This window comes from Octodon degus, unplaced genomic scaffold, assembly GCF_000260255.1.
Source record: "Octodon degus isolate 3935 unplaced genomic scaffold, OctDeg1.0 scaffold00026, whole genome shotgun sequence".
NCBI lineage: Eukaryota > Metazoa > Chordata > Mammalia > Rodentia > Octodontidae > Octodon > Octodon degus.
This window is the reverse complement of record NW_004524602.1, coordinates 12,094,354-12,119,954: the sequence shown is the minus strand read 5'-3', so window position 1 is coordinate 12,119,954 and position 25,601 is coordinate 12,094,354. Positions and strand designations below refer to the sequence as shown.

Genomic DNA, 25,601 nt, shown 5'->3' with positions numbered 1-25,601 from the left:
TTCACACCTCTGCCTGGAACCAATGAACCCTGTCCTGTAGCTCCACCTATCTGCCGTTCCCAGTGTAGCTTTCTCACCTGCATACTTGTAGCCTCAGCTTTCCTCTGCCCTTTCACAGACCCAGATCCCAGTATTTCTCCAGGCCCAACTCCAGTGACTACTAGGTAGTTTTTCCAGGCCCCCAGTCAGACTAATAAGCATCTCTCATGCAAAGCTTATCCCCGGGAGCTGTAGATAAACATCTGGAAGGCCAGGAATGTGCCCACCTGCTTTGTGATCAGTATGCTCAGAATTATCATCTGCCTGGGATTAAGCAAGCCCTGCCTCTATCAAGAGATAACTGGATTAGCTTCAAAGGTCTTTTACATTCCTGGCTTTCTCTGCTGGTCTATAATCCTCATGCAAATTACATTTATATTCTTATGATTAGATCTCTTAATGTTACATCCAATCTTTTGAAGTTTTTAAAAATAACATGGCTAGCAAGCGAAAGAGAATCATATGGCACTTGTGAATGAAGTGACACCACTCCACTTGGAATCAGAAGACATGGACTTTGGTTTTTGCCTTGTTCCTGAGTGTGACCGCGGGTTCACTCTCTAACCATCCTAAGCCTTTGTGTCTGTGTACCTACAATGAAAATAGTCCTAAAACGCAGGGAATATTTAATATATACAGAGGATATGTGTGTGTATACACGTGTCATGCAGGTTCAGTGTGCTAAGGAACTGGAAGTATGAGGGCTGGCCGGAAGAATCCTGGCTGCTCTGCTGCTCTCGGGACGTCGGCCTATTGAGTCTGCCAGACAAGAGTGGCTGTGACATGGGGCCAGTCCTTAGCTCGGCCACCACACAGCAAGCAGTGCCCTCAGCAGACAGGGGCGCAGTGCGCCCCGGAGTCGAAGAGGAAGGAAGCTCCAGAGGCGCCATCAAGCCAGCCTTGCTCCCTTACTGACCCTCCTAGGCTTCGGCTTCGCGCTCAGTCTGACAATGGCCACTGGGCATGGGGCGTGTACGGAAATGAGGCATTTGAGACTTCATGCTCAGCGTCCCCCAGGCTTAGCAAGAACTCCAGTCGCGTATATTCAGACTCCCGCATGGGTTAGGGGCCCACTAGAAAACGCCCCCCACGCTCCCGGCTGCTTTCGGCCAAACCCCTTTCCCCACGTTCCATCTCCTCTACATAGAAAGCTAAATAAGGCACTGGATAAAATTAATTACCATAAACTTCTAGCGCTTTCTCTTCCATGATCCGGGGCTGCCGGGCAGCTCCCGGCTCAGAGAGGCCTGAGAGCCGCAGGACTCTGCTCAGCGTCCAGGAGAGCAGCCCGGACACCCGCTCCATCCTCATGCTCCGCCATCCCTGGCGATTGTCCGACTGGAGCCACCGTCTCTCAGCAGCCGGCTTCACGATCCATGAATTTCCTGGGCTTCAAACGGGCCAAAACAAGAAAATAAGTTCAAGAGAGCAAAGAATCAGCGGGTCACGACCGACTAATGTGGAAGACCTAAGGAAGGAAACCAAAAGACTACATGCCCCAGCATGCTTTGTTCAGTTTCGGCGGGACAAGAACGCAATCCTTACGGCTTTTGAGGCGCATTGAATGCTGGGATGTATGAGACCTAGCCCTCATAAGGCAGCGAACTGTATTCTGGGATTTGTAGTCTGATGGGGGGCGGCAGAGGAAAATAACGGTCACTGAGTGCGTCAGTCAACGTCTGAGATAAGCTCAACACGAATCCTGAAGAGGTAAGAAGAAGGAGATCGTGGTGTCTAACATGGAAACGCTATAGTTTTTGTGTAAGGGAAGGGCTTGCAGCCAGAAATCTCCTTACTTCCTGATTAGGCCGGAAGTGGGTTTCCGTTTGAGGGAAGTGGCCAGTCTTGGAAGCCAGTAAGAAGTGTTAAACATGGCAGAAGTGAGAGAAAGGGAGGGGGCTTTTGGTTTTCTTATCGCCTAGGGACTCAGTCCGCACAACTCTCCATTATGGAGAATAGTTCTACCAATTATCTTCAAAGGCAGCGTACAAGTGGAGAACTTTACGTGTGGTCAGGGTGTCTAGTTGGCACAATGGAGATCGCCATCCTAAAAATGGTAATTTAAGGCTTTCGTGTTAGTGGCTCTGAAGAATGTCAGTGATGACATATATGATTGTTTCACAGATCCATCCCTCCAAATCTCAGACATCTATCAGACACTTAATTTGCCATACGTGACCTGTAAGCAACACAGCTACAACGATAGGGGACCCTGCTTCTGCCCTTGAGTTAATCCCAGAACTAGGGGAATAGCATCTGATGCTTAAGATATGCAGTTGGAAACAAACACCCTTTCCATTGTTGGTGACACGTTTTGTTTCTGTAAAAGAGAAAGTCTGGGTTTTGTGGCTCATGCCTGTAATTCCAGCTATTTGGGAGGCTGAGGCAGGAGGACTGCAAGAGTGACCAGCATGGGCCACTTACTGAGACCTTGTCTCAGAACAAAAAGGTTGGGGATATGGCTCTGTAGTACATTGCCCCTAGATCCCCAGTATCAGCCAGTAGCCTCCCAAAGTTAGGATTATACAGAATTACAGAATTACCCTGTGACAGGCAATGAATCATTTAGGTCCACGAAATCTAACGATTTCCCTAATGGAGTACCACTTATTCTACTCCATTTACTCCACACAGTTGAAAGGATAATCCTAACATCCTTCCAAACAAATTTAGTACGCTGAGGTCTCATCCCCTCTGTGAGGCCTCCCGACTTCTTCCAGCAGAATCTCTAGCCTCTTCCACTATTCCAAAGAACACCTCCAGCATTGACATGCTGAGGTGCTTTCCATGACTGACTGCCTCCTTTATTACGCCGCAACACCTCGTGGACCATGTGCATCTCAAGTGCACGGCAAGGTGCCAGGCTCACAGTACGTGCCCAGTGTACATCGAAAGAATTAACTGAATGCAGTCCAGAGCATAAGTGGCCAAACTTTCCTGCAGTGTGTCTGTTCAGATTCCAATCAAAAATATTCCCTGAAACTCCGTGGGGGTACTGTGCTTGGCATGGGTACGTCTTCCAACGTTTTCGGCTTCAGACTCCTCCATTCAAAGGCGAGGTTGGGAGCCGGTTCCATAATAGAGCACAAAGGCACCCCGCAGCCCCTAGCTCCTCCTCCTCTCCCGCTCGGCCCACCTAGTCCGGGGCGCCGCGTCGCGGTTCCGGGCTCTGATTTGCCGGCTGCGGCGAGGCCCCGCCCCCGGCGCCAAGGCCCCGCCCACCGCCCCCTCCGCTCTCCTTCCCGCGGGACCCTCCGCGACTGTAGCTGCCCTAGCGTTCCTCGCACGCTGGAACGTTTTGCTCGCGGCGCTATCTCTTTATAAAGTTGTTGTTGCGGCTTCCGCCGCGGGTGGAGGAAGATGGCGTCGGGTGGTGGTGGCTGTAGCGCTTCGGAGAGACTCCCTCCGCCCTTCCCCGGCCTGGATCCGGAATCTGAGGGTGCTGCGGGGGGCTCAGAACCTGAGGCTGGGGACAGCGACACCGAAGGGGAAGACATTTTCACCGGCGCGGCGGTAGCCGTGAGTTCACATACTCGGGGCGGCAAGCGGGAGAGCGCTCCGAAGAGAAGGGAGGCTAAGCGAGTGTAGGGGGTTCGGGGGAGAAGGCCGGTCGAGAAGCGACCCCGGGGTGGGCAGACCGGGCTGGACCCTGGGTGAGGGCCTAGGGGCAGGGCTAGGCTTCCCGGCCCCCGGGCGGGAAGGGTAAGGAATGAGGGGTGTGGTGACCTCGCTGCTGGCCCCTAGTAGTCTGGAGCCTCCGAGGCTGCCCTTTGGCCCTGCCGTGTGGTCACTCCACGGAATCACGGGGCTGTTTTGCAGGTTGTGGCTTTGCCAGGCTGATTTAAAGTTTTTGGATAAGTGGATGGGGTGCAGACCTTCCTTCTCCTTGCCTTAGGGCTTCTAGGATTAAGAACACTGAGAGTCGCTAGGGTAGTGACCCGCCCACAGAGCTGAGGTCAGCCCAACTCTCAGCCTCTCCTGACCTCTCACTGTCGAGACCCACACTGGATCTTTGTTTATAAAAGTTAGGTGCCTCCTCTGATCTTAGGAGAATCTGGCCAGAAACCCATGTGGAGAAGGCCCTGCCAGATAAATCACTACCAAGACCAGAAAGCTTTTTTCCTTTTAAAGGGATGCTTTAAAATGCACGATATTTCACTGGGATACATTTATAAACTTGAGTCGAAAACGATAGCTCCCAGAGTAAATATCCAGGGTTCTAGTAAGAGAATTAGGTACTGGGGAAGATCATCTTTATATGCGGAATGTGGAACTCAGTAACCATTTATGGAACCAGTGGAGATGTTTCAGCTGTTTTGTGAGGATACTGACTCATCGGATTTGGTACAGTTAGTTCCAGATTGTAAACTTCTTCCGTGCTGGGTCTATGAATTTTTATCTTTTGATCTTAGATATTAGTTCACTCCAGAGCAGCTACTCCGTATCTAAACGCAGCATGCCTCATTTTTGTCCGAACAAAATCGTTTTGGAGATACCGGCTGTGAAAGTCATTAGAATTTGTCTATACTGTATTCAGGAATTAAGTCCACAATCCCAGTTCATAAAGTGCTTGCTGATGCTGCTATAACAGCAAACTGTCTAATGAAGTCTGTTCTGCTGCCACTTTAGTCATTAGGCCATTTTAAACCTTTATGTGATTAATCTCCCACAAGCCATGGAGAAAAGCTGCTGCTGTCACTGCTAGTAGCTAGTCAGACTGAATATCTGAAAATTAAAATTCTGGCACTGAAAGTGATTGTTTATGTAGGCAAATGATTTATTTTCCAAAAAAGAACATTATTTAACAGATGTTATTTTCCAAGTCTTTTATTTGTCCTTAGATTTTGTCCAGGAATACTGAGTGGCTGTGGAAACTCAAATGCTACCTGTAAGCCATTCTCAAACTCTCTGCCCTTGATACTAATCTTCGGGAAGCCAAAATCCACATTCCTCCCTAAACTGTTTTGTTAAACACCCATTAAAAACAGATCACATCTGAAGAAATGCTTTGGTTGTGAGTCAGAGATGATAGGGGACTGGAGTACTTTTGCATTTTACAGAACATGGATTTTTGTTTTGTTTTGTTTACAGAACAGTGAAGAATTAAGTAATTAAGATAGTGGGCTTTGAAGTCTGTTTTTGTTGTTGTTCTCATTTGAGATAGGGTCTTGATTTATAATTCAGGTTGTCCTTGAGCTCACTGTGTAGCTCAGTGATTCTCCTTCCTCAGCCTCCCCTGTGCTGGGATTTCAGGCATATGCCACCACATCCAGCTGAAGTCAGATTTATTTATTTTTAATGTATTCATTACAGGGTCTCACTACACAGATCCGGACTCATAGTGATCCTCCCAAGCACTGGGATTACAGGCTCATTCCATCACACCCAGTCGCAGTCGCAGAGCACACTGGGGATCGAACCCCAGTAGTCCACTGAGCTATCTGGCTGGCCCTTGAAGGCAGATTTAAATCTGGGCTCTATTACTTACTAGTTTTAACTTTTTTGGGAGCGGGGGAGTACCAGAAATTGAACTCAGGACCTTGTGCTTACCAGATAGATGTGCTGCTGAGCTACATCCCCCACCCCTAGTTTAACTCTAAGTCCTCTCTATAGTTTTGTTACCTATGGAGTGAACAATAATAGTGTAGTTGGAGCCTTGCTTCTGTGGATTCAAGCAACCATGGACAGAAAATATTTGGGGAGAAATAACCTCTGTATTTATCATGTGCTGTATATACTTTTATTCCTCCAAACAATATAATATTTTAAAAAACCTACTCATGCCATATTAGGTATTACAATATTCAAATATGAGGATACATGGGGTTATATGAAAATATATATACTACATACAAAAGAATTGCCCAGCCAAAGGAATGGGCAGGGTGGGGCCCTTATTGCAAGAGTTAATTAGGATATCTGTGAGGCACTTAGAAGGGTTCCTTCCACATAATAATCACTTAAAGAGTACTTAACTGCTTTGCATGCTTGAGCTGTATTTGTTGGTGAGCATTTTGGTTTTTGAGACGGGGCCTAGCACTCACTGTAACCCAGGCTGGCCTCAAACTCAGATCCTCCTGCCCCTAGCCTTCCCAGTGCTGGGATTACAGGCATGTGCCACCATTCTTGGCTTGATGAGTATTTTGTAAACTGGAATTTTGGTCTTCTTGAGACTCTGCACTTCCGGCTGGCCTTGAACTCACTTTGTAGAAACTCAGATTCTTCTGCCTCAGCCTCCAGCATGCTGGGATTACAGGTGTAAACCACCACACCCAGCTGGAATTATTTTAATATTTTAGTTGGCTGACTTGTTTTTTATTTATTTTTTGGCAGAACTGGGGATTGAACTCAGGCCTTTGCGCTGGCCAGGGAAGCGCTTATTCCACTGAGCCATCTCCCCGGCCCCTATTTTAAGATTTTAAAGAACTACCAAATTTAATAAATGAATTAGAAAAGTTAACTCTAAAATGGATGGGTTGTTTTTGTTTTGTTTTGTTTTTTAATCAGAATCAGAACCAACTAGTAAAAGACTGATTTTGATTAGCTAAAAACCATCAAAGTAGACATTTAATGGTTTCAGTAGCTTTCTTTTGATTTAAATAAATCTTTATACTGCGCTTGTTATATTTTGGAGGCAAAGACATGGGCAATGAAGAATGGTGTAACTGAAGCTTGTAAAATTTAAGCTGATTTATGGTATGTGTGTAACTTCCCGGACATTGCTATAACAGCTGCTGTTCTTAATCATCCCATCTGCTTCTCTTTTACAGCCTAGGCTTTGTTAATGTAGTAATAAGAAATGTGATTTGATTTATAGTAGAAAGAGCAGCTTAAGATATGCATCTCAAAATCTATAATCCTATCATTTGAGTAGGAGAGACTATAGAGAATGAAGACCTTTTATCTTCTATTTGTGGGCCTAAAAATTTAAGAAGTTAAATTCTGTATTAGCTGAATCTGATATAGAATTGAATCCAGATATGTGACTTTTCAGTTAAAACTTAATTCTGAAATAGGATTAATTTTCTCTAAAGAAACTGACTGACTTTACTAGTCTTATTTGCAAACTTCTAAAGTGATTAGAGTTGACACAAATTCTTCTCTTTGCCTTTTGCAGAAGTTCTTACATTCCTGCCTGTCTCTAGCACCGGGACCATAATTAGTCTGTAAATAAAAGCGAAGGATATAGCTTAGTGGCACAGTGTCTGCCTGGCAAGCACGAGACCCTAGGTTCAATTCCTGGTATAAATAAATGAATGCAAAAAATTATGGTAGCTTTGCTGATGCTTAGAGGTAGAAAACAGAAGTAATCTCAGTTCATATTCTTGTCAAATCTAGTACCTTCTTTTGGTGATATATTAGACTAATCAGAATCTTTTCCCCTATCACTCTTTATTTTTGAGTAATTAGAGAAATGTCTGGAAAAAGTGAAGTAAGATAAAGAAAGAGGGCGGGGGAGATGGCTCAGTAGGATAAACTCTTGACTGGCAAATGCAAGGATCTGAGTTCAATCCCCGGTTCTGCGAAAAAAAAAAAAAGAAAGAAAGAAAGAATAGGAAGGGATTTGAAAAATCGTGTGGGAAAAAAAAAAAAGTTTAGGGGGCCAGGGAGATGGCTCAGTGGAATAAGTGCTTCCCTGGCAAACACAGGGGCCTGAATTCAATCCCCAGTTCCGCAAAAAAAAAAAAAAAGTGTGAAATAATTTTTCTTTGATTAGTCAAGAAATACTTATAGAGACCAGGCATGCTGGTGGATGCCTTATAATCCCTGCATGAGGCAGGCTAAGGCAGGCGAGATGACTATGTATTCAAGGGTAGTCTGGGCTACATACATAAGCAAGTTGAAGGCCAGCTGAACTAGGTAGCAAGACCTTGTCTCAAAAAAAAAAAATCTAAAATTTGATAATGCCCTAATTGGCTACTGTGAAACAAGTGCTTTTGTATACTGATGATAGCAGTGTGAATTGGTAGTCCTTTCAGAAGGCTGGGATTACAGGCATGCACCATCATGCCCAGCTACCAAAGTAACTGTTTAAAACTGTTTCAAAAAGTGGCAAAAGGGGCCAGGGAGATAGCTCAGTAGAATAAGTGCTTGCCTGGCAAGCACAAGGGCCTGAGTTCAATCCCCTGTTCTACAAAAAAAAAAAAAAAAAAAAAAAAAAAATGGCAAAAGCCAGTTAAGATTTACCATCTTAGCTTTTAAATTTGGTCTTTATTTCTTTCTGTCTGAGACATGGTCTCACTATGTAGTCTAGGCTGGCCTTGAACTCGCTAATGTAGTCAGAACTCCTGTCTCAGCCTGCCAAGTGTCACCACATCTGGAAATCTTATTTATAACTACACAATTAAGTAATATTAAGTATATTCAGATTCTCCAGAATGTTTTCATCTTGCAAATCTGAAATGCCCATTAAATTGTAGCTCCTCATTGCCTCTCCCTCCCTGGACCTTGTAATCACAATTCTAACTTTATATTTCTGTGATTTTGTTGTTGCTATTGTTGAGGTCTTTTTCCATATTGTTCAGGGTGGCCTTGAACTTGTGAGCTCTAGCTATCCACCTGCCTCATCCTCTCCTGAGAGCTGGGACTACAGGCTGTGCCACAGTCCCGTGTGGTTTCTATTGCTTTGATTACTATAGTACATTACATAAGTGGAAGCACATATGTACTTGTCTTTATGTGATAAGCTTATTTTACATAGTCTGATTGGTTGCTTGTACTGCAAATGGTGAATAATACTCCATCACATGAACATAGCACATTTTGTTTAGCTATCTGCCAGCGGACACTTGGGTTTCTTCTTTGTCTGTTGTGAAGCGTTACTTTAAACATATGCAGATAGCAAGACCCTGCTTTCAGTTCTATAAGGTGTATTCCCACGAGCAGGAGTGCTGGGTCCTAAGGTAGTTCTGCTGCTCTCAATGTTTTGAAGAACTTCCATACTACTTTCCATAATGGTTGCACCATTTCACAATTCCACTTGAGCTCTTTTTAAACCTTAAGGGCTTAAAGATAACTTCATTGTCTCTGGACATGGCTTTATTAAAAGTTTTAACTTTTAACCAGCTGTTGAGCAGAGCTGTAATTCCAGCGCTCTGGAGGCTGAGGCAGGAAGATCATGAATTCATAGGCCACCCTGAGTTACGTACCAAGATTGGCTCAAAAAACAAAGCATTGAGGCTCATGCCACCGTAGCTGGGTAGCTGGCCAGGAGACCAAGCCTCTCAGGGGAGGTGGATGGGGCAGATCCTCGCAGGGCAGGGCCTGTCCCTGTACCACCTTTCTGCAGTGGATCAGCAGTAACGTGGCAGTGGAAGCCCAAGATTTGAAAACACATTACACGTGGACCCAAAAGAATGTTATGAATGGATCGATACATGCTCTCATCTCCTTTCTGAGCTCAAAGACAAAAATTTTTTTGGCGGAACCGGGAAAAATGAAATTATTAACAAATGAAAAAGAGAAACTACTTGAAGAGGACATTATAAAAGAATTGAGCCTGAAATAGACAAGCCTGTTCAATTGGATGAAAGAGAAAAGAAGGATAAGCAACTTCAGGAGGAAGAGAAAAAAGACAAAGTGAAAGAGCAGAAACCTTTAACATCTACAGAGAAGGAAAAAGTCACTTCATCGAAGATGAAAATGTTCATTCCAAACCTCTTGAAGCAGATGCCTTGTCCTCCTGGAGAGAATGAGCACGGTACATGGACCCACAAGTACCTTGAAGCAGTGACTAATTGAGCATAGGCAGGCAAAGTTAATGGAGGTTGAAAGCAGACACAGAAGGGCAAGGAGACATTTGAGGATGTAAATGAAAGGTTTCACTATACGCTCTTAAGAAATGCAGATCTGGAGAATGAGCTAGAGGAAATTAGTCATTAAATTGAGACCACAGTCTGAAAAAGAAGAAAATCTAAGAAGCAGGGGAGGAGAAAGAAGACAAAGAACAGGAAGAGGGAGAAGTCTGACCAATCCTACAACCTCAAAAGAAAGAGGTGCCACACAACAGTAAATCCCAAACCCCAACTAAATCCAGTAACAAGCCCAAGCCAAATATCATCTGTAGAGCACAGGGGTTCACAGTGACTGTGTCCCCTGAACATGCTGGACATCGCTGAGTTGTGGAGCTGATAACATGCCTCACTTGAAGATTTCCCCTTCCATACTGCTAGAAAGCCTGTGGTATACATCCCAAGAGCATTTTCTCTGGAAAAGCACTGAGACTGAGGAACTCAGTGTACTAATTTACTTCCCAGATTAAATAAAAACAGTTTATGAAAAGGTTGAAAAACCCCAAAGCATTGGCTGTTGTAGCTTTCCTCACAATAGCACTTCCTGTGTCCTCCAGGGAGGGGGTACTTTATCTTGTTCTTCCCTCTTTTGCTGGCCCAACCTTGCTCTACAGAATGAGTTTCTCCCTTCCTTCACTGTTACTTTTTCAAGTAAACTTTGTCACCATGTAAAAACAAGCAAAGTGGGGCTGGAGAGATAGCTCAGCGGTCTAAGTGCCTGCCTGGTAAGTGCAGGGACCTGGGTTCGATCCCCAGCACTGCATGCCATGCTGGCCTTGGAACCCCAGGCATAGTGATGCACACCTATAATCCCAGTGCTAGGGAAACTGAGACAGGAGAATCACTAGGAGTCCAAGCTGCGAGACCTTGTACCAAATACGTTTTTTAAATAAAAAGCTATCAAAAGCTTCATAGTTCAACTGGTCACCTTAAACATTTTAAGTTGCTTAGGTTAGGGAAAAAAGGAACAGGAACATTCTTAATTTCTCTCCCTTGGCCTTCGCTGCTTCTTCGCATTCTGTAACTTTTACCCTAAATAAATCAGGAGTAGCTGAGAGTTGTAGCTGTATCTCATTTCCAGGAAAAGCCTGTTGCTCAACTTTTTCTGGCTTCTTCTTTGGCTTAGTCAAATGGAGAGCTGGGGTTTCATTCTGTTTTCAGAGAAGATTTAAGCAGGCTGTGCTTTTTTCATGTTAGATTAGAATCCACCTGCTAGTACTTTGATCCTTGTGCAGTTTCTGGGCCCTTCTAAGTATAATCTGTTTGCTTGGAGCCCGGACATTTTAGGAGAGAAATTACACCAGAGAATTGAGTAGCTCACCTATGGCTGAACTCTGGTGCATGGAGGACGGCCTTTTCCACTTGCAGTATCTGTAGGCGCTGCTGGTGGTTTTTCCATGTCAGCTTCAGGCTCAGTTTCCCACCTTCCTGTATTCCTTTCCCTCTTTCATTGGCCCACAGCCCTCTGCCTCAGTTCTTTACTTTTTTGTGTGTGCTATGGACTTGAGTAGGCTAGGAAAGCCTGTGGAGCCATTCTCTAAATAATATTTTTAATATCTAAAATACAGGATTACTGAGGAAACCAATTATATTGAAATACACCTATAACAAATGTATTTAAAAGAACAGTATACCCGGCCTGCTGTGCTGGCCCCGCCCCCAGGGCATGCTGAGACAGCTATTGAGACTTGGCATGATGGTACAGGCCTACAACCTCAGTGCTTGGGAGGCTGAAAAACAAGAAGGATCACTACAAGTCGAATCTGTGTGGTGAGACCCTGTAGACCCTGTACTAAATACATTTTTAAAAAATAATGTAAAACAAGGGTATATCTGTGCTTTTTAATGCTTTAAATGGTAATATCTAGAATAGGCATAATAACTATAGTAAATTTTAAATAGATATGAGCATAAATGATACTTTGAGATCTTTAGCAACAGTACTATGAACACCTAGTATATGCTGGTTAGTTTCAGGTGCTACTCTTGCAGTGACTGTTGCCTATCTTTACATTTGAAGACAATGCTGAATTTCAGTTTGAGGTTGAAATTGTAATTTTGATGTCACAGAAGCTCAGAGATCACTCCCTCAGGGAGCCCAAGATGAAAACCCCTCATTTGACTCCTGAAGCAATGAGAGGGGGTAATGTCAAGAGAAATCATGTGACTCGTGACCATGCCCATAGCCAGTAAGAGGAGCCTCAGATCCAGTGGATACTAAATGTCCATTCTCCCAAGCACAGACTGTTAGCCCTTGTGCAGCTGTAGTTGCAATATTTTGTAAGCGCAGGGGCAGAAAAGGACTCACTGTCTCTGGTAAGCAGGATAAAACTCCTCCTGTTCTGGTAGGTGTGGTAGTGTGCACCTGTAATCCTACCACTCGGGAGGCTGAGACAGGAAGATCACCTCAAGTTCAAGGCCAGCATGGGCTACACAGTGAGTTCAAGGCCAGATGAACTACATACTCCAGGCAGGGCTGTAATCCAAAGGATCCTGAAAAGGCCAGGCATGGTGGTGCATACCTGGAGTTCCAGCCTCTGGAGGCTGAGGGAGGAGTACTTGTGAGTTCCAGGCCAACCTGGGCTACAGAGACCTTGCCTCAAACAACAAAAATAACAAAGGATCCTTTAAAATGTGAGTGGAGTCTGGAGATGACTGTAGAAAGAGAGATGAATATTGTTGACTTTGATGATAGAATGCAAAGAGGCCGGGAGTGGCCTCTGCAAGCTGGGAAGAACAAAGGAATACATTGACCTGATTTTAGCCCAGCGAGACACCTGTTGGGCTTCCACAGGATTACACACTGATAAATGTGCGGAGCTTCAGCTGTTCAGAGCTTCTGATAACATTCTGGTGGCAGAGGTATACTAATATACTAACCCACTTCATTCATTTCCATCACCAAAGATGGCAAAAAGGAACAGTATTTTATACCAAGGTTTTCCAGATTTTTTTTTTTTTTTTAAGCCAGGGATTGAATCCATTACAGCCACAGCCTTTTTTGTTTTTTATTTATGGAGTGAGGTCTCACTAAACTGCAAAGTTGCACAGGCGGGGCTCACACTTGCCATTCTCCCAGAGTACTAGGGTGTGGGTGTGCACCATCATAAGACCTAAGCTGGTATGTAAAGATTGGTATGCCTGCCTAGTTATGAGTCTACCTCCTTGGGCTGATTTGTTCCTTGTTGTTCTTGTCGGTTGCGCTGGTGATTACACGGCTCCTTAATCCCATCTTGCCTCACTGAAGTACACCAATTTTCCTTCAAAACAGTGAATATCCTTAGAGGCCACATTACTTTAGCATTTCATTTAGATTTGGCCTCAGGACACACTTGAGCCCTTGACAGTACCTATCCTGGTGGGGGTCTCCTGGGTGTGGCGCACAGCAGCGAGGGGCCAAGCAAAATGAGGCAGAGTAATAACTGGGCAACTGGAAGGGAAGTTACTGTTGCTTTTCAGTACCAAATGCCTGTCAGCTGAGAGGTGGCAGGCCAAGCTGTTCTTCCCAAGCTAAGGAAATTTGGTTAATGGTAGGGCCTCCTAGTTTGAGGTTGAGAACTGTCAAAAAATACCTGTCTGCTTTTCACAGAAGTGCTTTTGGGGCAGATCTTTCCATTATCTCTCTGAGAATTCGGACTGTGTCTGTGAATCTGTAGGCTTTTAAAATCAGAACCTCTTGAACCTTTTACATAGGCTTCTCCCTAGAACCACCCACTAGAATTAACAGCCAGGGAGAATAAGCAAGCATCAGATAGCCTACCTAGGAATTCTTTCCACAAGCAAAAAAAGAATGAATGCTGCCTTTATAGAAAAAAGAAGCAAAGGGAAGTAGGAACTTTTCTAGCTTAATTTATTACATCACAAAGATACTATTTTCATCTGTTGCCTAGAAATGTATCCCCTTCAAACAGATGGATATTTATGTGACTTACTAGTGAGAGGTTTTAAAAATATGAATTATAAATTGAGTATTGTGGCACATGCCTGTAATCCCAACACTCGAGACTGAGGCAGGAGGATCACAAATTTGAGCCTAGTGTAGTTTAGCCATTTAGTGAGACCCTTTCTCTAAATAAAAAATTTAGCCTGGGGTTGTAGTTGAGCCAGATGGCCCTGGTTCTGATGCTTATTACTGCCAAAGGTGATGGTGGGGTTGTAAAACAAAGCGTAGTCTTGCTGTTGATTTTGCCATTTAGTGTAATCAGTGTGTCTTCTCCTGCCAAAATAAGTTTATCCATAAATTTTATTTTATTTTTAATTTTATTTATTTATTTATTGTGTGTGTGTGTGCGCGCGCGCGCACACACGCGCGAACGCGCGGCCAGCCCAGCCCACCAGGGGGCGGGGCTGGCCAGCATGTGGTGCTGGGGACCGAACCGCGGTCGCTGCGCTTTTGCTTAGCTTAGCCTGTTCTAAGTAGGTGCTCTAGACCACTAAGCCATCTCACCAGCCCCTATCCATAAATTTTAAGGATTGACTCAAAATTAATTTTGTGACATAAATTATACCTTAATAATACCAATTAAAAATAGTCTTTGATGGGGGCTGGGTAGATAGCTTGGCAGTCTAAGCACCTGCCTGGCAAGCGCAAGGATCCAAGTTTGATCCCCAGTACCACATACTATGCCAGCCCGAAATCAGAATCTGGGCATGCCATGTTGGCCCTGAAACTGGGTGTGGTGGTGTACACCTGTAATTCCAGAGCTGGGGAGGCTAAGGCAGGAGGATCACTACCAGTTCAAGCTGCATAGTGAGAACCCTGTATTGAGGAAATAAAGAAAAAAAAATTTTAAATAACCTTTGTTGCCTGCTGTAGTATTGTATACCTGTAACCCTACCACTTGGGAAGCTGAGCCAGGAGGCTAGTCATGAGGTCAGGGCCTGTCTGGAGTTCATAGTGAGTTCAAGGCCAGCCTGAATTATATAGTAAATAAGTAAAAATAACCTTAGTGTGTGGGAGGGGAGTAATGGGAATTGAATCCATGGCCTTTGTGAGGTACATTCCTACTCCCTTATCTAATTATTTAATCCCCCCCCCCAACCGGGGATTGAACTCAGGCGCTTGCACTTGCCAGGGAAGTGCTTATTCCATTGAGCCATCTCCCCGGCGCCTTAATCTTTTATGAGACAGGGTCTCAACTATAAAGTTCAGGCTGGCCTTGAACTCACTTCGTAGTCCAGGTTGGCCTCAAACTTACAGTGATCCTTCTGCCTCGGCCTGCCAAGACTGCTGGGAGTACAGGTGCACCCCACCCCACCCAGCTTTCACTTTTCCCCCACTCTTTATTTTTTCTTTTGAGGCTAGATCTTACCGAGATCCTCAGGCTGGGCTTGAACTTCTGTGATCTTCCTGCCTCAGCCTCTCAGTGTTGGGATTCCATGTACACTCCTTTGTCTGATTTAATAATTGCCTTTTGACCTTAGATGTAGCATATGAAATACTGTTTTAATACTCAGGTGTTCTGTATTAATGACAAGCTATTATAGACTCTAGTCTCACAGAAGACTTGGTTCCTGTGTGAATATGGGATAATGGGAGCATGTTTCCATTTCTTCTGACCTTTAAAAGTGGTTATGCTCAGTTTTAAGTCTGATTTTAAATAAAATTTAAGAATATCGTTATGCCATTAAGGTTAGATATACTTTACTCTGAAGAAACAAGCTTAGTTTGTCTAATATCAGTCCATATTAACAGAAAATAAATTTTATAAGGACAAAAATAAAATAGGAAAAGAGATAAAGTTGAGAGGACATTGTACAGTATGCCAGAGTGAGGGCCAACAATAAGAAGAGTACACCCAAGTAATTTTAACTTATGTTAAAATAAAAGAAGCAAAGAACATAAAGTCACAGGGGCTCAAAGAAATTTTCACTGTGGGACCAACAATGAATTATTTATTTATTTAATTTTTGTGGAACCGGGGATTGAACTCAGGCCCTTGAGCTTGCCAGGCAAGCACTTATTCCACTGAGCCATCTCCCTGAACCTTTTTTTTTTTTTTTTTTTTGTAATGCAGAACCGGGGATTGAACTCAGGCCCTTGTGCTTGCCAGGGAAGCACTTATTCTACTGAGCCATCGCCCCGGCCCCTCAATGAATTTTTTTAAAAAGAGTGCTTATTATTACAGTAGATTTAGGTACTTCTGTGGGGGATATATAAATTGATGGTCTTTCTGGAAGGCGGTTTAACAGCCTTGGAGAATTTCATGCCTAGTCATTCTACTTAAGAATCTAGGGCCGGCAAATAGCTCAGTGTATTCAAGCACCTGCTTGGGCACATGGGCTTGGGGTTTGATCCCAGGACCTGCTGTGCTGGCCCCACCTCCAAGGTGTGCTGAGACTGGGTGTGGTAGTGGGATTGAGACTGGGCGTGGTGGTGTGCCCTGTAATCCCAGCTCTTGGGAGACTGTAAACTGGTGGATCATTACAAGCCCTATCTACACAGTGAGACCCTTAACACCCTGTAGACCCTTCTCTAAAATACAAAAAGAAGTAGAAGAATCTATGTCTCCCTAATCAGATGGATATCTCAACATTTTTAAAAACTTATTAATTTTCAACATTATTTGATGTAACCTGAACACAAACATGTTCAGCCTTACAGCACCTACCTGGCAAGGGCAGGGTCTTAAATTCAATTCCTGGTACTAAAAAAAAGTCCAGCCTTCTAAGGGAATGGTTATATTGTGCTATACCTATAGGATTGAGAGCTAAGTCACTAAAAGTGAGATCTTTGTGCATTTGTAATGACATATAAAAATATTGAGATGGTAAAGAGGGAAAGAACAGGACACTGAGTTTTATACATGTAGAAGTGTAATTTTGTAGAACTCCAGAGAACAATTAGGACAATACATATGGTAATCAGTCCTTCTGTTCTCTTGGAACACAGCCCTGTGTGCTTTAGGGTGAGCACCAGGGGACATCTAAAAGCAGTTTTCTGTTCTCACAGGTAATTGTTATCTGCCTTACTGAGAGAAGGCAGCTCATAGTCACAGAGCTCAAATTCATGGTTTAGACTTGAAAGGGTAGAGAAAGAGACGGGTGATAGTAGTGTTCTAGTTGTCCCTGCAGTATCCCATTCATTTGGGTGTGTTGCTTTATTAGCAGAGGAAAAGATAGCCTGCTGTTTTATCATAGCTTCGTAAAATATTCCTAGTCATGAACCTCCCAGATTACATGGTGTATCAGAAGTGGAAAGCTGCCTTTATTCATCTACATGAAGTAGTTTCTTCTAGGCACTTATAAAAATGACATTTCACTATGTCTCTCCCCTTTTACTTTGGTCTTTCCTGGGAGCTATATTGTAAGTTTTGTTTTTCATTTATTTATTTATTTATGTATTTATTTATTTTTGAGTCAGGGAAATGCAGTTCAGGCTGGTCTTGAGCACACTTTGTAGCCTGGGCTGGTCTCGAACTTGGCAATGATCCTCCTGCCTCGTGTGAGTCAAACATCTTGGATGTCTTCTGCATTCTACTCTCCTTAGATCTCCATCTGGAGACAACTGGCAGCACTGGGAAGTGACAAAGAAATCAGGTGGCTTCTTATGAGATTGCTAAGCGGTGCAAACGTGCAAACGCAAGTGTGAAGGAAGGATGTGGTTTTGTAGGAAGGTGGTTGGCAGTTTAAAGGCAAAGGGAAGTGCTAGTTTTGTTTTTACTGTTGTCAATCACTGTTGGCAGTGATTTTTCTTCTTTTGTTTTAAGCTAGGATTTTTTTTTTTTTTTTTTAAACTAGGATTATTGTTGCCCAGGCTGTTTTCAAACTGCTGGACTCAAGTAATTCTCTCACCTCAACCTCCCAATTAGCTAGAAATAGACAGTGCACCCCCATGTCCCATCTGCAGTGATTTGCTGCTGTTGTTTTTGTTTTAAGATTATGGAAGCAAGGGGCCAGGGAGATGGCTCAGTAGAATAAACGCTTCCCTGGCAAGCGCAAGGGTCTGAGTTCAATCCCCGGTTCCCTCAAAAAAAAAAAAGATTATGGAAGCAGTTTGAGGACCAACCACTGTGTCTAACAGAATTGGTATAACATTTAAGCATATAAAACGAATGACTCATTAAACTTAATATTAACAAAGGAAAGTTGGGGCTGGAGATGTGGCTTAGTGGTAGAATACTCACCTAGCGTGCAAGGATCCCTGGGTTTGATCTCCAACAACACAGAGAGAGAGAGAGAGAGAGAGAGAGAGAGAGAGAGAGAGAGAGAGAGAGAGACACCATCCAGTGAAAGTCTTATAAGCTAATATAAATCTAAATATTGGTAGTAGTTCTCTGAAAGGCAGCCGCAACATAATGAGGAGGCTGTCTGACAAATTCCAAGTTCCAAACAGGCAAATAGATCTGTCATTTCACTTAGTTTGATGGAGCGAGAAAAGATTGTCTCCCAGGAACAAACTTCCTCAGATTTGTTAAGGAAATGTTTCATAAAGTTCCTTAAATCAGATCTTTTAACTGAGTTGGCCTGAGGGTCTGACTTCAAAACCCTGCAGTGCCGCCCCATAGGCTTTTGAAGCCTGATTCCCAGCTTTCTGTGCAAGGACCACACAATTGGGCTTTGTTCTCTCTGGTACTGGTCTGAGACCCACCCCACCCTTGTTTGTGGCTGATCACTGAGCTTTTAATAGAGGCCATGGACGGACTGTGTTTTCACCCTGTGCCTACTGGACAAGCATGGCTAGCTTTTATTCTCCTAACCTGACATGGGTTATGGTTGAAAGATTTGCCTTCTATGAGTTAAGGCTGAAAAGATGTTATCTTTACAAGCAGCATTAGTTGTGAGTTGTTATACTTTACTTTGCCTGTTACATGGGTTAGTAATATCAGCACAACTGGGTTTAAGTTGGCAGGTTAGCCAACACCACAAAATAAAAGTCAGGATCTGAGCTTGAGTCATGGACTCCAGTGTGGTATCCTGGTCATCAGAATGTGCTTTGTCACTAAAAAAATAAAGCTCATCAACTGAGGAGAAGGAATACATTTGGGGGACCGGGGAGATGGCTAGTAGAATAAGGGCTTCCCTGGCAAGCGCAAGGGCCTGAGTTCAATCCCCCATTCCACGAAAAAAAGGAATACATTGGACAAGTTCTTTTAAAAATTACCTGTGCGTATACGTACATGCCCATGTTGGCATCACGTGGTTTGCAATTTAAGCAAGGTTATGGTTTCAAAAATTAACACTACATTATATGAACTTAGGCCTGTGATCACTTTAGTAGCAGGCTTTCCATTACTGTTAATAATCTACACTTATTGAACTGGCAGACTACTGATCTGTCTCCCCCTGCACACCTGTGGGAGCAACTGAGGGATGCATTCAAAGGCACTTTCTAGGCAAGGAGAGTTCATTTTTAATGGTAGTTTTATTCAGGGTATCTTTTGTTTTCAGAGTAAGCCCCAGTCTCCAAAGAGAACTGTGTCTTTACTTCCCATCAACAATGGCTCCAAAGAAAATGGCATCCATGAAGAGCAAGACCAGGAGCCACAAGATCTCTTTGCAGGCAAGTAAAAACTATTGAGGAAGATTCCAAAACACATAAATTTCAGGGCCTGTCATCAAGAATCTTGCTAATATAGGAAGGAACATACAAATAACCAACTTTTGAAGAGCATGAGGTGAATTATTAAGCAATAATAGAAATGTGATGGGCCGGGGAGATGGCTCAGTGGAATAAGCATTTCCCTGGCAAGCATAAGGGGCTGAGTTCAATTCCCGGTTCTGCCAAAAATAAATAAATTTAAAAAAAAAAGAAAAATGTGACCAGAAGAATGAGGAATTATAGGAATATTAAATTGTAGGAATTTATAGGAACATGAGATTACTGATGGTAGTAGTGGCTTTTAGACTTGTATGATCAAGACTCATAGTCCAAAATATATTCCTATTTGTGCAAAACTGAAACAAGTTTTTAATAACATGCCCTTATTCTAATGAAATGTGAAAATTTGTATTTTTCTTTTTTTCATTGCATTTTATAACTCATTGATTTCACAATCTACCAACAATCTACAATATGCAGTTTGAACAAAACCAGGGTTTTCAACCCTGGTACCATTACTTGGGCTCAGTACTTTTGTTTGAAGGAGACTGCCCTATTTCCAACAGGGGGTGAATCTGGCCCCAGAAGACAGTTGCCAGTGGTTGGAGTCATTTTTGCTATGAACCTGTAAGTGCTATAATTACCTGTTTGGTGGAGGTCACAGACACTATTGGGGTCCCTGCAATATGTAAGGCAGGCCTTCCCAACAAAGGCTCATTGTGCCCACAATGTCAGTGATGCCTACAGTGAAAATCTTAGGCCTAGAGTGAACTTGGAAGACGAATTGTAAGAAATAGGAGAAAAAGAAAAAGGGTTCAAATGGTTGGACAAGTATAAAATGTATTTGAAGTACAGTCACTAAATGGTAGGCCAAAAAAAAGGCTTTGTAGAGAAACCAGGGCCGATAATGACTGAATGTAGTTAGGGAACAGGTTTGGGCAGATTTTACCCCTGAATAATGAGTTTGGGTTTTCATCCTAATACCAACTAAGAGCCCTTGGCAATTTTGCATAAGGAATCTAATAGGGACAGAGTAATGGTCTAGCAAAACTGACCTAGTAGAATTGTTATACAGCAAGTTACAGGAGAGACTTGTTAGAAGATAGTCACAGATGAGCTCAATACGTAAATGGCATGAACTCAAACTTCCTGATTTAGTCTCCTGAGTGCTGGCGTTACACACGTCGATTTTTGTTTCCTTAATTGTGTCCTTTGACAGCATGAAGCATTTGTGTTAAGCAAAAAAGATGTCATAAAGCAAGTTCTGCCTCTGTCTCCTGCCTAGCTCCTAGTCCCCCTCCCCCAAGACATTGTTTTCTGAGCATCAAGTTAATAGTTCTTTTTTTGTATTTTTTTATTTTAGGCATATTTTATAAATTTGAGAACTGTGTGGTTTTTCTTTTTTCTTGTTTCTTTTGTTATCTTTTGGCTTGAACTATTTTATTTTTTTATGTTGAGAAGAGAGTCTTGCTAAATCCCTGTGTTGTGCAGAGGAAGCTTGAGTTTGTGATCATCTTGCCTCCCCCTCTCAGAGTGCTGGGATGATATGCGTTCACCATGCCCAGCCAGAAGTTTGTTGTAAAATTGTTCTGGCTATTAGTTTTTCTCTGAAAGGGCTTATCCTTGTATATCATAATTCAAATAAAAAAAATTAAGTTCCTTTTCTCCAGTGGGGGGTGGGGAATTAAATGGCAGGCTGGGTGTGATGGTACACGCCTATAATCCCAGGATTTGGGAGGCTGAAGCATGAAGAGTGCAGCAAGTTTGAGGCTGGCCTGGGCCACACAGTGAGTTCAAGGGCACGTAAACTATATAGTGAGACCCTGCCTAGGGGGAAAAACAAGCAATTAAATGACAAAAGACTGAATATAAACCAGGCATGGTGGCACACACTTGTAATCCCAGCAAGCACTGTGGGAGGCTGAGGCAATAGATATGTGGATTATATATAGCATCACATGTTTATTATACTCTTGCAGAAGAGTCAGATTACATTTGCACCACTCTGTCTTTCCAAATCGAGGGGTCAGGTTCCATTTCTGACACTGACAGCACTGTAGAGGTGATTCACATTTACTGATTAGTGTACTGATCTAGAATTTGATTATGCCTTCTAGACCTCCATCTCTAGTTTCTTGACTTCAGATTAAGAAAGTTAAAAGAAGAAACAGCTTTCTTTGACATTCCTGACTAAAGCTGAATATCTGCTTATGAGACCAAACCCACATTGGTATTTGTTTTTCTGTATAAGAAAGAAAAAAAGAAACTGATTAGGTTTATGCTTTCTTCCTCTTTGGTGCTGCTGGGAATGAAACCCAGGAGGTTGTGTGTGCCAAACAGAGTACTCTGCCACTGAGCTACATGAGGGCTGAAACTTCTAGTTAGGCATAAGCACCTGCCTGGCAAGCACAAGGTCCTGGGTTCAATCCCTGGTATTGCAAAAAAAAAAAAAAAGAACTTCTAGTTAGGGTTAGAACTTCCGGGCAAGTTGGAAGTCTATTTGCATAAGAATTTTTTTTGCCTGAAAATGGTGCATGTTATTTTTAGAAGTCCCCTCTCTAGAACATACAGAGTTGTTCAGCTCAACTGAGTTTGCCCTAGATAGGCCACTTGTAAGCGCTATTTAAACATAAAACAAGGCTGGTCAAATATCTCAACAGATTAAAGCGCCTACAAGTAGGCACAGAGGGCTGGGGTTCGATCCCTAGGCCTGCCATGCCGGCCCCGCCCCCTGGGGTACACTGAGAGGGCAATGGAGACCGGGCATGGTGCCATGGGCCTGTAATCCCAGTTCTTGGGAGGCTGTAAACGGGAGGATCACTATAAGTCCGATCTAGTAGTGAGACTGTAAACTCCCTGTGGACTCTTCCTAAAAAAACAACAAAAACATAAAGCAATATTGGTGAGGAAGACTTTCAGACCACACATATATCACATATCTGTTTTCCCATTTGGATAACATATTATATATAGCTTAATCTTTGCCATATTATCTGAACTATAATTGTGGATAGTGTGGCAAGCTACCCTTTTCCAGTTGTTACTGTGTTAGAATCTTGGGTCTCTTTTTCCAGCTTATATGTTTCCTGACTTTTCCTTTGATACCATTTTTGCCAACAGTATGTCTCTTCTATCATATTTGATTCACAAAACATCATTGGTTTATAAACCAAACTTTGTTCTTTTGCTAACATAAGAATAAATAGGCTTCCTGTGAGGTTCTAAAGTAATACTCCCAAGAATCAAATTAATTAACACACTTCCTTTGGCTGTAACAACTTTTTGCTTAACCCCTGGTTATTACCTAAATTCTAGGTAGGCGAGTAGCCAGATTGTTGTGATTGAAAAAGAAGGGGAAAGGTTAAGCTGGCTTACCCCCTCATCTTCCCTTTTTTCCATGTAGAAATTTCATGGCTCTTGTTCTCTTAGTGTGAGAACCTCTGTGTATTAAGAACCTGTACTAAATTGGCTGTAGGAGAGCTGGCTGTTTTGCATGTGTTTGTGTGTGGGTTTCAGCCTAGAGAAGTGAATTTTAGCCACCGAAGACCCGTTTCTGACCTTCACTTCAAATATCAACTGTTTTTAGATGCCACTGTGGAACTGTCCCTGGATAGTACACAAAATAATCAGAAGAAGGCACCAGCCAAGGCGCTGATCTCTCTGTCTCCACAGGAAGCCACAAATTCTTCTAAGTCCCAGCTGAGCTATGAGGAGGTGAGACTGCTACTGGTCATGTTGCTTTCAGATTTTCAGGACTCTGAGCTACCAGTCCAAAGTCAGTTGAGTGAGAACTTGAGAAGATTTATGACTACAGAAGGAAATCTGTGTGGTTAATGGGCAGCTAGAATCCAGTGCAGTCAGTGATGGTGAGCCTTTTAGAACTTTCGGTGATAAGGAATAACCGACTGCGGCCTGCAGCCTGCTTGCCATAGGTTGGGGGGTTTTTTTGTTTGTTTGCTTTATACTGAGAATCAGTCAGGACCTCATGCTTGCCAGGCAGGCACTGTGCCACTGAGCTATATCCCTGGTCCCACAGTTTGCACAGTTTCTACTGCCTGGAGGAAAGCACTAGAGTCTGAAGTGTCCATATTCAGGGATGTAGTCTCTATTCCTTTCTTGCTGTGCAAGAGGCAAGCCCTCCAAACTCTAGTAAATTATTGTCATCAAAATAAGGTGGTTTTGCTGGGGAGATGGCTCAGTAGAATAAGCACTTCTCTGGCAAGTGCTAGGGCCTAAGTTTGATCCCCAGTTCACCACAAAATAAGGTGGGGTTTTTTTGTTTGTTTGTTTTTTGGGGTTTTTGTTTGTTTGTTTGGTAGAACCGGGATTGAACTCAGGCCCTTGCACTTGCAAGGCGAGTGCTTATTCTACTGAGCCATCTCCCCAACCCAAAATAAGATTTTAAGGGAATAGATTGGGAGGCTTGTGAGCTGCATGTAGTGGTGCATCCCTGTAATCCCAGCTACTCAGGAGGCTGAGGCAGAAAGATCATAGGTGAGGGCTGGTGAGATAGCTCAGCAGACTAGGGCCGGGTTCGATCCCTGGTACCACATGCTGTGCCAGCCTCGCCTCCGGGCCCTGCCTCCAGGCGTGCTGAGCCAGTGACCAAGTCTGCACATGGTGACACACATCTGTGATACCAGCACTAGGGAGGCTGAAAACAGGAGGATCACTATGAGTTTGAGCTGTGTAGAGAGACCCTACACAAAAAAAGAAGAAAAAGAAGGATCACAGGTAAAAGTCCTATTGGGACAACTTCGTCGGACCATGTCTCAGAATTAAAAAGAAATTTTTAAGGCGGCTTGAGGATGTAGCCAAGTGCTAGAGTGCTTGGCCAACATGCATGAGGCCCAGGTTTTAATCCCTGTTACTGGAAAAAAAAAAAAAAAAAAAAATTGAAAAACCAAGTTATAACCCAGCTCCCAACTTAAAATGGTGGGAATTGGTTCATTAGAATCATTGAGAATGGACAAAACTGAGCATTAATAGATGGAAGGGTACAGCTTGGATTTCTAATGTTCATATGAAGTTAATGTAGGGTAAAATTCATAGCCTTTTTATATAAACACTCATGATTTGTTTTTTCTTTAAAAAGCTAGAGGAAGAAGAACAGGAGGATCAATTTGATCTGACAGTTGGTATTACCGATCCTGAGAAGATTGGTAAGTGTCCTTGGGACTCATGGTCTTAGAGTGGAACTTTGGAAGGCATGTGTCACATATTTGGGGGCCTGCCTCCAAAGCTGAGCCAGCCCAAGTGAAGCTTTTCTTCAGTATCTCCCCTCTAAAGTACAGTCCTACTGCTCGTCCCAAGGCCAGGAATAGCAGATACATAGTGTGTTATGTAGGCTTTTAGCTTTAAGAAGAGAAATCAGAAACATGCAATGTACTATTCCCTTTTAAACGTTGTCTCTCCCCCGAGTTGAAAAGACTATTTCATTAAGCACCCTAAAGCTACATGTTGTAAAATTTGGGGATAACAGAATTTATTTTCCCTTAAAAAGCTTGTACTGGGCTAGGAGGTAGCTCAGTAGAATAAGTGCTTGCCTGGCAAGCTTAGGGTCCTGAGTTCAATCCCCGGTACAAAAAAAAAAAAAGACAAAGCTTGTACTGCTAGTACACATATAAAAACGCACACCTGTAATCTCAGCATTCTGGCAGGCTGAGGCAGAGAAATCATAAATCTGAGTCCTGTTTGGGCAGCCTCCACAATTCAGTAAGATCTTGTGTCAAAAAATAAGGGCTGGGGACCAACAAGATAGCTCAGCAGTCTAAAGCACCTGCTTAGGCAAGCGCACAGGGACCACACTTCCATCCCTGGCACCACATGTCACACCAGCCCCGCCTCCAGAGTGGGCTGAGCTGCTCAGCCACTCCCCCCCAAAATAAAATAAAATAAAATAAAATAAGGGCTGGGAACATAGTTCAGTGTGAAGGCCCCGGGTTCAATTTCAGGACAAGAAAGATGAAAAATAGTAGTAATAGGTCAAAGCCCTTGTTACATAATACTTATTTGTCATGCACTGTTGACATCTTAATATGAAGGAGGTGTCTGCCACCTTTCAAAAGACTGAAGAATTCAAGTTGAATTGTGTTGAAATTGAAGCTAGATTTTCTTTTTTTTTTTTTTTTTTTGAGGAACCAGGGATCGAACTCAGGCCCTTGCGCTTGCCAGGGAAGTGCTTATTCCACTGAGCCATCTCCCCGGCCCCTGAAGCTAGATTTTCAAAG

At 43.3% G+C, this 25,601-nt stretch overlaps 2 protein-coding genes across 2 annotated transcripts in view; one reads left to right on the top strand and one right to left on the bottom strand.

Moving 5' to 3' along the window:
* Fam96a (family with sequence similarity 96 member A) overlaps positions 1–1,559 on the bottom strand; it is a 23,813-nt gene extending 22,254 nt beyond the window's left edge. Inside the window, exon 1 of the mRNA XM_004628827.2 lies at positions 1,221–1,559. Within this exon, the coding sequence (XP_004628884.1) occupies positions 1,221–1,350 (130 nt within the window). The 5' untranslated portion in view covers positions 1,351–1,559. The remainder of the gene's footprint in view (positions 1–1,220) is intronic.
* A 1,716-nt stretch (positions 1,560–3,275) lies between these two features.
* The window catches only part of Snx1 (sorting nexin 1), a 41,176-nt gene continuing 18,850 nt past the window's right edge, over positions 3,276–25,601 (top strand). Inside the window, exons 1-4 of the mRNA XM_004628825.2 lie at positions 3,276–3,558; positions 19,221–19,332; positions 22,958–23,085; positions 24,467–24,533. Coding sequence (XP_004628882.1) covers positions 3,400–3,558; positions 19,221–19,332; positions 22,958–23,085; positions 24,467–24,533 — 466 coding nt within the window. The 5' untranslated portion in view covers positions 3,276–3,399. The remainder of the gene's footprint in view (positions 3,559–19,220; positions 19,333–22,957; positions 23,086–24,466; positions 24,534–25,601) is intronic.